Genomic DNA, 13,830 nt, shown 5'->3' on the forward strand with positions numbered 1-13,830 from the left:
GTGAAGCACTGGAATGGGATACCTAGGGAGGTGGTGGAATCTCCATCCTTAGAGGTTTTTCAGGCCTGGTTTGACAAAGCCCTAGCTGGGATGATTTAGTTGGGGATTGGTCCTGCTTTGTGCAGGGGATTGGACTAAATGACCTCCTGAGGTCTCTTCCAACCCTAATCTTCTACGAATCTTTGATTTTTGGGACTTTTGTGCTGGTGGAAGGTGCCAGTTTGACAGCAGTAGAGCCTGAAATCCTCTAGGCATCAGTATAGGCAAACTGGAATGTGATGGGCTCAAGTACAGCCAGGACCTCAAGTCCAGTTGCCAGGCAAGAAAAGGAGATGGTCCCAATTCCTTTGTAAGCAAAATGAGCTTTGTTTACGAATGTGACTGTTGTCACAGTATGTCCAGTGCAAACTCTGGCTTTTCTCTGAACCTAGTGAGCTTGGCTACACTGACTGGCCCATCCAGAGTGACTGCGGCCAAAAACTAAAATGTGCTTCCCAAACCAGTGTTCTTATAGAGGAATGTTAGTTGCATCCCACACTGCACTTTGGGGAGAGATCATAAATGGTTAACAGTGTTTGGTAGGGAGTGCAAGGTGTACACGGCAACTAGAAGATGAATCTGATAAATGGACAAGCTGAACATGGAAATTATCCATTTCTTTTGCTTTTGGGTGCCAGGGACAGCTTCATTTTCAAGGCTGTTCCTAGCCTGCATCACAAGATGCATGAGGTTCTCCCCAGAGACCCATTCAATGTTCGGAATTCCCCCTGCATGGCGGAGAACGCTCCTCGGGATGAGAAGGGAAAGCCCATTCTCCATGTGATCCATTCTGAAAAGACTGGAGACTGACAGGAAAATGTGTCAGTAGTGAGGATGTTCTGTGATGCAGTCATCTGCATGCCTGTAACAGGGCTGAGACCACCAGTGTGCTTCCCATACAGCCTATGGAACAGCCTTCAGGTGATGATCAGGTTTGGCTATTACTGGCTGGAGCTGGATTGTGTCTGATGGATTGCTATGCACAGGTGTTGCAGAGCTCTCCAGGCAGTAAAAGGTCTTTCATACCAGTGACCTGCATTAAATGAGCCTCATGGGCAGATTTCAGCCTTAAGTCTTTGGGATTTTGAGAGGGAAGGAGAATCAGGACAAGGATGCCTTTGTTTAATCTGGAAAGGAATGGATGTCATCTGTAAGGACAGAGAGAACAGGCTGAGTGGGGAGAGAGGCAGAATCTGTTACTGTTGAGTGCTGTGGTTGTTGAGAAGGAGAACGGATTTGGGGGGTGGTAGTTTGGTGGTTTTGGGACACAGTTTCATGAGGGCTAGGGGACTATTCCCTAACTTGTTTTTCGAAGGTCAAGGTAAATGCTTGAAGAGGAGCCCAAACTTAGGGAGCTCTTCCAGATTTTTCAAAACCACAGACCGTACTGAGATTCACTCGTGACTAGCTAAGAGAAGGTTTGAATGCCTCCAGTCCTTCCCTGTGCGATCACTAATGAGTGTAATCAAGGCTAGATAACATTTTGGCTTCCATTCTGTTTTCAGTCAAGAAACTAGAGTGGTTGGCTTTCACATCCCACCCCAACACAAACCCACCCTCTCTTCTCAGCTGCACTCCAGTCAGGAGGCTCTATTCTTCTGACCTTTCAGTATGTAACAAAGGGGTACTTATACTTCTGCCACTTCCTTGTTTTGAGTGAATTTAGAGCTGATGAAAGATGCTGGCCTGACAGCCCTGGGGACTGAGGGCCTCTGTTCAGCTACACAAAGCACAGCACAGGCAATGCCATCTTCTCCCCGTATGCTGCCCTGATGGGGTTTAATCAGTTAGCGACACAATGCTGAACCCAGTTTTTCCTCGTCTACACTGCCCACTAACCTATGGTCATCGTTGTCACCTCGCTTGATTGTCCACAGTCATGGTCAGGCATGATAGAATCCTGTGAGATAAACTCTTAGAGTGTTGGGCTGACTGGATGCTCTCTGGCCACCTGGAGTTGGTTTCTGTTACATTCTTGCATAGTTTGAAGTTTAGCCTGTTTGTCAAATCTGGCACCAGTATCAGAGGTTGCCTAGAGGAGAAATTCTCCCAGCATGTAGATGGAGCTGACTGCAGAGCAGCACTTCTCATCTCTTCCCAGATCAGTAGAAAGAGTTACTCGCTCCTTGAGTATGGGGCTGAATTATCAACAGAGATTCCAGGAGCTTAGGCAGTATTGATGTTTATTGTTTAGGTAAGGTCTGCAAAGTGCTTTAAAAATGAAAAGTACTGTTTAGGGTGAGTGTTGAAGTTAAAAACTTTTTATATTGTCAGCAAAAAGGTCAGAGCAGCCTGCAGGGACACTTCACTGTCCTAACTGGGAGCTTTTGCTGAGAAATTTTGGGAAGACTTGGGACCTGGATTGGTTCTGTGTGGCTGGAAACCTCTTGCATGTGTCCAGGGTAGTTCTTTTCAGAATGAAGGGAATAATCACAGGGCTTGTGTGGTAGCAATTCTTGCCTTCTGTGGAAGTGGTGGATTCTGCCACAAGAATAGAATGTCCCCTAGATGAGGCAGGATTAAGGAGACCCAGACCTGTGCAAATGTTTACAGGTTCCAATGGGAGCTGTCGTTGGTGCTGGAGAGCTCTCACAAAATTGCCAATCAATATGTGTATCTTGGAAAGTGGCTGTTGGCAGAAATTTCAGCCCCTCTGACATTGGATCTAATGGCCTTAGACCTTCCCGTTCTTCTCTAGCAAGAGGCAAACATTCCACTGGACATGGCGTTTCACATGTGTCTGCCCTTTGCTAATGGAGCCTCGAGGAATGCAGAGTGCTTTGTTAGGAGATAGCAAGCTGTTTGAGGTAGCCAGAAACTAGTGTATATCTAACAGAAGTAGAGAACTTCAGCAGAGGGGAATGTCCTGGGGAAAGGTCAGTTGGGATGAGGGATGACATCAGTGGGTGGGGTTTTGTTTACCTGTTCAATTATCACCTAAATTGTGATTCTTCTCTTCATCCTCTCACCCCCCCGGCCCCCTCCCCCATGCTGTCTACCAGTTAGCTCTTGGATGGTAGCAACTCTTGGTCATACCTGCCCTGAGCTGGCTCTGGAGCAGTGGTCTGCTGTAAAGCTGAAGAATCCATATCCTATTGCTAATCTCCTAAGACATCCGCTCTCCCCACACTGTCCCCTGGTGACTTTCCCATTTGTGCAGCTCTGCTTGCTGAAAGCATCTGAACCTGAGTCAGCCATGCTGTACAGATCATGTTTCCTGGTTACATACCAAATATGAGATGGGCACCTCGTGTTTAGAAGGAAGTTACTAATATGTTGTAGCCTGATGCACTCCCTACATCCCTTCCATTTGGCAGGCGTACAAAACCTCAAACCTATGACTTGCTGGCTGGGTGCGATCAGCTACCTCTTGAAACACCCTGATGTGGATAGTGATATTTTAAGTTCAAGTAGTTCCACATCATGGTTGTCAGGTAGAGACTTACAAATTATTAGAGTTCCTACAAAATACAAAGACTTGACTGTCTCATGTTATTGATCAGTGAAAATCCCCAGCGTGTAGCAAAAAGTGTGTCAGGCAAATAGATCACATGTGATCCTTGTATCATAGAAGCAAAAAAAAAGTACAATGCCAAGGTTAGCAATGCCCTTTGTGACTGTATGGGGAGGTGCAGTGTTTACAAATACAGTTTAGATCCTGTCTGCCGCTCACAAGAAGAAAAAACTCAAGGTTGGTTTATTTTGATGGGGGGTGCGGGTATGAAAGCTCCTCTTTCAAGTTATTAATCTGCTAAAATCATCATTTTCCTCTTTTTATACCAATTCCCACTTCCCTGAGAAGTCCTGCGCCCTTGGCCAAGGTCTCAGCACATGTGGGGCTTTAGTTTCCCTCCCAAATTCTGTGTGGGTAATTACCTGCTATTTACCTCTGCAGACAGACATGGATACAGCTCTTCCCTTCCTATCCTAAACTATTACTGTGTAGACGCCATATTATTAATGAATGAACACTGGACACTGCTGCACTCTTCAACATTTGTTGCATTTCTCCCAGAAGTGAGTGCACTTCAGGGCTTTTGTACACGGCAATGTAGTGTGCAGCAAGGGTGTGAGTGTACAGCTCACTAGTCTGCAGTACGCTAAGTTGCCACGTGGACCCTGCTGCTGCACACTTAAAGATCCATAGCAGTACATCAGAGTGCACTCCAGAACAGTTAGTGTGCAGTAGCAGGGTCCACGTGGCAGCATGGCCAGTTAGTGCACTGTAGGCTTACACCCCAGCTTGGCACGAACTAAGCCCTCACTGGTGAATGAAGTAATGCTTTTACCTGAAGCTCATAAAACCCAGTGCCTTGGTCCTGCAGACACTTGTGCACACAAATAACTTTGAGCTCAGTGGGACTGCTCACATGTGTAAAGTTACTTAGGCAAGTAAGTGTTAGTACAACTGGGGCTGAAGTTTCACTAATGTTTGGGATACGTCTGGATGAATGTCATGTAAATGTAAGATCATTATCACGTAGGAGCTGTTACTTGTAACTAGCTCTCTGATTTGTCACATTGTTTTATGTTTATGTATCAAGTGAGATCTGGGTACATTTTTCTCCTCATTTGCCGAGGTAGAAGTGTTTTTTTTTTTCCCTAGAAATGTGGGCTAAGAGTGGTCTCTGGACCACAGTTTTGGAGCCTCTGGCCTGGATCTTTGTTGGTATATATGGTACTGCAAAATCACTTCCCATTTTCTTACTGTTTTTAGGCCCTTTTAGAGTGCAGTGTGACTGAAGAGCAGAGTCCAGGTCTACCATGCCTGCCATAACTTTGACCAAAGTGACATTTTTGGAAATAAGAAAGTACTTCTCTGCTCAGAATGTAAAGCCTAGCCAGTGATTGGAAAGGCAAAGTAACAACGTGCTATAGCTGGCTGAAGTGGTCTGCACATACCACACTGTCTCAACGTTCCATAGAGGTGTGGCCATTTGTGGGAACTCCGTTTTGTTTTATTGCATGCAGTGTGTTGAAGGAGGTGTACATGGCATTCAACCCGGAAGCAGTAGTTCTGCAGCTGGGAGCGGATACGATAGCCGGGGACCCCATGTGTTCATTTAACATGACTCCAGTGGGGATTGGCAAGTGTCTGAAGTACATTCTCCAGTGGCAGCTGGCTACTCTCATCCTGGGAGGAGGTAAGTGCATGAGAGGCTTATTCTGCTCTTCAAGTAACAGGTTAATACGGTTTGCTCCCCTGAGGCTGCTCTTTGAAAGTGAGCCCCTCTGCTTCTGAAAGCGGCATCATTTGAGAAGGGCAGCTGAAGAAATTGAGCACGCATAGCATAAGGGGGGCACTGTATAGCTGGTGCAGTGCTATTTGTACACAGACTTCAACTCTTTGGTACCAACAAGTCCAAGTCTCAATTCCTGACTCCGAGATCCTGGGTTAAAGGTTGCTTGGCCCCTCCAGAGATCAGAAGCTGTTAACCCCAGTGACCTCTGACCCTGTCTGCTCAATGCCAGCTTTGAGTCCCAGCTCTCATGATCTGCACTGCGGGGCTTCTCTTTAAAAGTAAACATAATGCTCCCAGACCTACCTTGGGCATCTGGCAACGAATTATCTTTTTTGGATTCAGGCAGCGTTTGAATTTTTATCTGCTTTTTTCAGAATAAAGCAGAATTTTGATACCAGATGGAAGCCCCTTGAGTGCTTTTTCGCTTGTAGCACATTCTGCCGCTTGATATTACTAGCTGCTTGTCCAGTAGATGGGAAATAAGCAATTCCGTGTCAACAAAATGGGGCAATGGGGGAGCACTTTGTCCCAGGAAATCTCCTTAGCTTCTTTTGGAAGATGCCTTACCCACAACATCAGCTGTTTGAGTAGCAGCTATCATTTTGGGGGCTCAGTTGTATCATTTAAGGGATATCATCAAGTACAATAGATTGGGCCTAAAATTTGACCTGGCTACTGCTAGTTGTGTTGTGACTGTTCTGTGTTAAAGCCAGCTGTGAGCATGAGGAGGCGAGGCACAGAGAATTTTGTTTTACCTACCACTTCTTGCCAAGAAATGAGGAAAACTAGCCACTGTCTTAGGGAAAATAACAAAACTGAGTATCCCCGATGACTCCATTCTCAGCAGGGAGATTGATGTTTGCCAGAAGGCAAAGAGGGACAGAGTTTGTGAAACTGTTTTCAATCTCCCAAAGTGATGTTTTGATTAAGTTACTCTTCATTTTTTGTAAGAACTCCTCAACGTTTCTGATGGTTATTTGAATGGAAGGAGTCCCCTTGCACAAAGTAAGGACATCAGCGGTGCTGACTGCAAACAGATTGGTGCTTTTGACTAGCTGAGCCCCAGAATGAGCCCTACTAGGGAGTTTGTGTTAATTTGGGGCTGCTCAGATGCTGAACCTACTCACAGGTTGTTTCACCACTTTAATTGGCTTCATATTTTGATTACTACTTTTAAATAAGAGTAAATTCTCCTCCAGAGGGATTCTTGCTCAGAAGGTGGCACCGATGGAAATTTTATCAGCAAATGATCAGTGTTGCTTATCCTTGATTTCATATTGGGTCACAAGCTAAGGTTAAAAGTGAGATCCCAAACTACTGTACCTGATTAGTCTGCTCAGCTCCACTCACGTTAACTCCTTCCATGCTGAGCCTGAGCATCTCCCTCCCCACCATGTCACCTTTGGAAATCTTGACCCTTGGAGTCAAAGGCTTGCAGCTTACAGGTATCTCTTGAAGCCAGATCTGGAGGAGTGGATGATATTGCATGTGCAATTGCTGAGATGACCTGTGGGTTCAATTTTGCAAGTCTCCCTTCTTAGTACAGGTGATTAACTGCTTTAACTTAGCCCTATACATCCAACAGGTGCAAAATACAGTTACTATGCATAACTTTGGAAGACCAAATAAAAAGCCTTATTCATATGCATTGCAGATATAAAGTCTCTTGCTTCTCAACAATGCATTCCTTTCATTAAAACTGTCTCTTTCATTCTCTCTCCCTCTTCCCTTCCTAATTTCACTATTCTTGCTGGAGACAGGAGGCTATAACCTTGCCAACACAGCCCGCTGCTGGACATACTTGACTGGGGTCATCCTGGGGAGAACGCTACCCTCCGAGATCCCAGATCACGAGGTAAGGCTCTGACAAACCATCCCTTCTCCTAGAATGAGAGCTGAGTCATTCCACCTAATCAAAACGGCATCCTTGCCACTCAATACTGTTTTGTTGAGAGACGCTCCTGTAACAATAACACACTGTCCCAGCAGCATAGTGGGCTCTTGTTCCCAAAACCCGAGACCATATGTATCTTTTTACAAGGGATCTTGGAAGCCAGTCGGTTTCAGAGAGGGCTTCACCTGTTTGCACAAAGAGCTCTTTGGGATATGCACATATTTTCACCAGAAGTAAGCCCTCTCTCAAGTTAAATTTAGTCTTGTTTTTCCTGGATTTATAGAAAGTTCCAGATGCAGCTTCCAAACTGTACTATTGCTATTCCAAAGGGTCATGTGGTCAGGTGTTGTTCTTTTAACACAAGCTATCTTGAAATGCATGATCTCAACAATGGTATCCTAAAGTGTTAAACAGGGCAAGGGGATCAGCTTGAACAAATGCTGTCTAGATAAAATTTTACACCTTCCAATCTGTTTGTTGAACCCAGATAACTAGGTGTTTCTTCCCAAGCCACATGCCTCAGTGCGCTTCCGTTCCTACATCAAAGTTCAGTGCTAGCAACCCTACCAAAAGAAACCAGTGTGTTCAGCCCGGCCCTACAATAACAGCACAGTACTTGGCACCTCTGCAGTGCCTTTTGTCTTGAGGATCTAACCAACCAGTATGCGTAGAATGAGGTAAAGAGCAAATGCATGGAAAGGAAATGGATTTCAGATTCAAGCTTGAAAGAGGTGATAAGCAATTATAAGGCTTATGAAGCCTTTTTAAGTGTGTCCTTTTTAAATGTGAACCTCTGATCACAGCTGGGGAACGTTTGAGTGAACCTTGAGTATACATGGAGAGTAAATAAGGTACTATTTCAGGAATTAACAGGTATCTGTCATTATCTTTTTTTCTTGTTAATCTGAATATTCAGCATTTAATGATTTCTAAACAGTACTGAGGGATTAGCGTAATGCAGAAATGAAACAGTTGGAGAATGTTTCTATGCATATAACGTTGCGACATTTGGCTCCAGGCCTTATGACTTCTTAATCTGAACAAGCTTGGCCGGGGAATGGGTTATGAAAAGTGGGGTGCTTTGCCTGCAAGGTAGGATTGCTCTGAGTTTAGGGTGTGAAATTGGCCAGACCAGATCAGCAGCAGATTCCTGTTGTAGCATTACAGTGCTTGTAATTTTCAAGGGTTGACATTAAGTTGATGTTCAAAGGGCGGTCTTGAATGCATGTTCCCAGATGGGTGTGCTTGGAGGTGACCCTAGATCACAGTGTTTGAAGAGGCATGGGATCTGGAGGAGGAGTTGCATTGGCTGCCCAGCAGACATCCCCATTCCAGTTGTAGAGCCATCAGCTCAGCTTAAGAATTCTAAGCAGGTTTTCTGCAGCAAGTTCTTTGATCTCAATGCCTGCCAGGAGCATCATGTGTGGCTGTCAGATCATGAAAAGGATGGTAGTAAAAGAATCTCTACATTTCAGTGTGGTGTGTCCACCAACTGGTTCAGCCAACAAACCAGCTGTTGATTGGCAGAAGAAGTATAGAATCTGTTTCTTTGTAAACTGTGTTTCCAAATCTAAGACCCTAGGAATGATCACAGTGTGAGGGTGCACTGATACTTCTAGTCTGATAGCCCTGCTAACATATCAGTACTTCTACTTTCTTACATCCTATTTCTCAAGTTCAGCTATTTCTCCTTAATGCTTTCTGACACTCTATATTCATGTCTCCTCTCATACTGTCCCCAGTGCCCAGAACAGCCTCTCTTTCTGGACATGAAGCGGTTTCCCTCTCTGCTTAAAGCCCACTCCGATGACCTAGGTTTCCATTGCCAATCAGCTGAGGCAGCTTTCTTGTACCCTAGTCTTTGTATTGCACCATTTATACTGTAAACTGTTCAGGCCAAGGAACGTGACTATGATGCCTTATTTAAACGCCAGGTAAATTGGCTGAAAAATCATGAATAAAGCTATGAAACACCTAGATGAACAGAGCATGGAGTGAAAGGATTTACTTTTGCAGAAACTGCGTCTCAACTCCATCAATCTATTAGAATACACTTGTGTGTCATCAAAATAGTGGATAAAGTTGAGTCAATTACATTTGTTTGGATTTTTAAATTTACTTTTAAAAAGCTTTTGACAAAGTCCCTCACAAGAAGCTATTAAAGAAAGATGAAGTACTGTCATTGGTCAAATGTTGGCTGAGGTGATGAAACCAGTGTGAAGAAATGGTCTATTGTAATCATGCAGAAGGCTAGCAGCAGCATGCCTGCCACAAGGTCACATACCAGGACTCCTTTTATTGAATATCTGTAATGATCTAGAAAAAGAGGGTGAGCAATAAATTGACAAAATTTGTAGGTGACATAATTATTTAGGTTAATTGAAAGCAGAGAAGACCAAAGAGCTGCAGAAGGACCTAACCAGGCTAAGTGAATGAACAATACAATGCATTTGTGAACAATGAATTTCAGCTACCAAAGTGACGTGCAACTAGTCATTCCAACTATTCCTTGACTTCACATAATCACACAGGAAAAAGACTTGGGCATCTTTATGGCTTGCTGAATGAAAGTATTTGCTCAGTTGTATAGCAGGGCCAAAGAAGTAAATAAAGTTAGGATGATATTTAAAATGTTTAGAATCAGTGATACTGTGTTAAATTATGGCCTCCTCCATCTCAGAAAGAGCAGAAATGGAGGGGTCAGAGTTGTTCCATCAATGTGGTTAGAGGACTGGGAAAACATTCATATGAAGAGATCAAAATGATTGGGTCAGTTTAGGGATTTGTTGAATATGAGGGGAGATACAGATGGGAAGAGAGAAAGAGATTCTGTACATTGATTCTTTCTGGGAGGTGTTCTGAGACCATGGTGATGGGCATCATGTAAGGACCTAAGTAGAGCCATGATTACATTAAGTAGGATAAACGTAACGGGTATGAAACCATCTGGCTTCAGAACACAAACTGACCACTCAATGACAGGGGTCAAGTAAGAAAAGTTCCCCATGGGCAGGTTTATTCCATAATTGTCCGCTACAGGGTTTCTTGCACTTTCTTCCAAAGGGTTTGACACATGCCACTGCTGAAGACAGGATTGTTGATTATAGTGCAGTTCCTATGTAATCTGTAAAGTCCCATGCATGTCCTACGGCTGTCTGGTATAAGTAAATCTCTTATATTGGAATAGACCAGTGAGCCAGCTAGCCTGCTAGTATCCTCTCTCTGAGAATGGCCAATCCTGGATGCTTCAGAGGAAGGAATTCTTTAAAAAGTGCATCTATTTGTGTGATGCTATCTGGGAGGGAGGGTGAGTGTGATCAGCTGGGAATCAGTTTTTTGCCCTGAAGCATGAAGATTGAGAGCCCTGATTTTTATTCTCACTAGACGGCAGATGCTGTTTTTCATATAAATGCATAATCCTGTTTTGAAACTGTAAGCAGTTTGCATCAATAATATCCTGCAGCCCAGAGCTCCCTAGGCTAATGATTATATTTCCTTTGCAAGGATTTCCTTTTTCAGTTTTTAAATATACATTTCCAGTTCTCCCCATCAGAGATTGCATGTGTTTCTAGCTCTTGAACTATAACCAAGAGCAACAATTTCTGCAACTGACGGTCTTGACAAGAAGTCTGAAAGATTTTGTTTGTTTTTTTTAACATCACCCACGCACTTTCCACCTCTCCCTGCTGAACAGGATCATTTGCAGGTGGACACTAAACTGGGAGGAGTGGTAGATACTCTGGAGGGTAGGGATAGGATACAGAGAGACCTAGACAAATTAGAGGATTGGGCCAAAAAAAGAAATCTGATGGGGTTCAACAAAGACAAGTGCAAAAATGATTAGGGGGCTGGAGCACATGACTTTTGAGGAGAGGCTGAGGGAACTGGACTTCTTTAGTCTGCAGAAAAGAAGAATGAGGGGGGATTTGATAGCTGCTTTCAACTACCTAAAAGGGGATTCTAAAGAGGATGGATCTAGACTGTTCTCAGTGATACCAGGTGACAGAACAAGGAGTAATGGTCTCAAGTTGCAGTGGGGGGAGGTTTAGGTTGGATATTAGGAAAAACTTTTTCACTAGGGGGGTGGTGAAGCACTGGAATGGGTTACCTAGGGAGGTGGTGGAATCTCCTTCCTTAGAGGTTTTTACGGCCCGGCTTGACAAAGCCCTGTCTGGGATGATTTAGTTGGGGATTGGTCCTGCTTCCAGCAGGGGGTTGGACTAGATGACATCCTGAGGTCCCTTCCAACCCTTATATTCTATGATTCCAAAACGCTGAGCATAGTATTTATTTGGCTAAGAGTAAAGGTCCTGCCTGTGCTTTCGTATTGGGTAGTGGAAGATCATGTGCACTGAAGCTGAGATGTCCAACCCTTGACCATTGAAGAGCCATACTGTCAACTTGTTATAAATCTGGGGGTCTCACCTAATAAGCATAGGGTAACTCACATACCACCTGCTCTTATATTTAGTACATAAATGATGTTTATAAACATTCTGCATCCTAGCATGCAGTATTGACTCACAATGTGATCATCCTCTTTCCAGATCCAGATGGAGTCTGTTTCTTCAAACCATTTTACCAAGCCACACTGTGTGCACCTTCTCAGTACAGCTTCTTGGGGGCAGTGAGCCAGTCAACAGGAATCTTTTAAAATGTCTTTCATTAGCCTACTTCAGGTCCTGAACAAAAACATGAACTGAAAGTGCTAATGTTGCAGACTTGATTAACAAGAGAAGCGTGTTCAGTGACTGAATTGTTTGCATTACTGATTGCAAGTATCCAGGCAGAGAAGCGTGTGGAGAAGGAAAGCACATGCATCAGTGTGCTAGGCTATTTGCTAAACCTATAAGATGGCTGGATCCCTGCTTTAAGGAATTAAAAATGTAAATTACAGAGGGCCTAGTATAGGCATGAAATATATGAGAGGAAGGTGCAGTCTCAAATGAGTTTTAATGAGCTCTCAGCCAAGCATCTTGTGGCCTATGTGCTACATCATGTCCTTTCAGGGCTTATTTAGCAAGACAAACCTTGAAAAGTAGATCTTGCTGCACGGGACAGTGTGTTCATTCTGCACCTGCAGTGACTGAATTGTTTGCATTACTGATTGCAAGTATCCAGGCAGCAGCAAACCTGCAACGCGTTCAGTACCAGGGCCACAAAGCAGCTTTAGTGGGGCGTATTGAGCTCTGCATGTGGGGGGATATGGGGGGTGGGGGAGGATGTTGGCATCTTATTGAAAGATCTTATTGAAAGGGACCGACAGCCAGTGACCATCACAGGGGGAGGTAATAATATAGGGCACTTCTACTGCAGGAGGAGGTCCTGTGGCAGACAAAGTCACTGTAGCCAGTTTGTATAGGTCTTCATTCTTTTATTCAATCTTTTGTGCTCTTTTCATGACCAGGGATCAAAGAAACACTGCTGTGGTCCTGCTAAGATACCACAAACAGAACCTAGTCATTTTACTGAGGCGCCCCCTCCCCTTCTCCCAGAGCCCCGGGGAGCAGCAGCTCAGCACTGTCTGGGGAACAAAAGAGACTTTGTACCTGCTGAATAAACTCCACTCCACTCCCCACTCTACCAGCTGCCACTGTGCTCCCAGAAGTGAGCAAACAGGAGGCCTGCCTTTCCAAGACCACGCAAGGGGTTTGGGGTGAGGAAGAGAGAGATTTGCATTTAGGATGACCAAAAAAAAAAAAAAAAGCCATCACAAAGCCTGATTGTAAGCATAGTGTAGTCCTTTTGTTGTTTCTTCTGTGTGTGTTGGGGCTTGTTCTAGTGTCTCCTTGCTGCTTGGCGCCTTCTACCTATGAGGCTGGCTAGCCCCTGAGACTGCATTTTAAAAAATGAAACTATTCAATGAGGGTGAGGCAAATGGGGAGCCCTCTTCTGAAGTCAACTTTTCTGCCCCACCACTGGGCGAACTTTCATTCTAACTGTGCACAGCATGTCTGGGACTTTCCTTCTACTGAGCTACAAATGAAGTTTCCTTTATATCTCAGCTCACTGCAAGAGGGATTGATCTCTTACTTCCTGTCCTATACCTGTGCAACCTTAATTCAGGCCCCTTGTGCATACACATTATGATGCAGTCTTTAGTTATTATTATTTAGTATTTTCCACTGAATGCATCCGATGAAATGAGCTGTAGCTCATGAAAGCTTATGCTCAAATAAATTTGTTAGTCTCTAAGGTGCCACAAGCACTCCTTTTCTTTTTTCTTTAGTTACATGATTACATACTGTTTTTTCCACAGGGACCCTACCTTATGGGCTTTTTCTGTGAGCCATAGAGAGAGTAAATTGTGGGTGTCTGATGTGAGATTCCTAGGACTTAATTTTACAGACTACTTAGCATTACATAGCACTTTATATTTTCAAAGCACAGCTTCTATTGATTTCAGCTGCAAGTGCTCAGCACTTCTGTAAATCAGATCCCTTTCTCTTCCCACAGTCCCCTCCCTCATTCATGACGCACCTTCCAACTTCTGCAACAAGCAAGGCAGGGGTCCTACAGACAGCAGCCTTCTTCAGGTCACAGCCCCAGTGTCGCCCCAGAGCACTATCCATCCTGGATGCTTAATGAGGCGGGGGGCCTGTGGAAAAATAGTATCCATAAAACAAATCCAGAGAAGTGAGGTCTAAATTGATG

The 13,830-nt window shown here is 44.2% G+C and overlaps 1 protein-coding gene across 2 annotated transcripts in view; it reads left to right on the forward strand.

Moving 5' to 3' along the window:
• Nucleotides 1-13,830, forward strand: part of HDAC8 (histone deacetylase 8) — a 127,142-nt gene that overhangs the window by 65,149 nt on the left and 48,163 nt on the right. For both annotated transcript variants that reach the window (XM_084638615.1, XM_084638616.1), the window contains exons 8-9: nt 5,011-5,183; nt 7,043-7,137. In XM_084638615.1, the coding sequence (XP_084494741.1) occupies nt 5,011-5,183; nt 7,043-7,137 (268 nt within the window). The remainder of the gene's footprint in view (nt 1-5,010; nt 5,184-7,042; nt 7,138-13,830) is intronic.

Source organism: Lepidochelys olivacea, assembly GCF_965140295.1.
Source record: "Lepidochelys olivacea isolate rLepOli2 genome assembly, chromosome: 9".
Lineage (NCBI taxonomy): Eukaryota > Metazoa > Chordata > Testudines > Cheloniidae > Lepidochelys > Lepidochelys olivacea.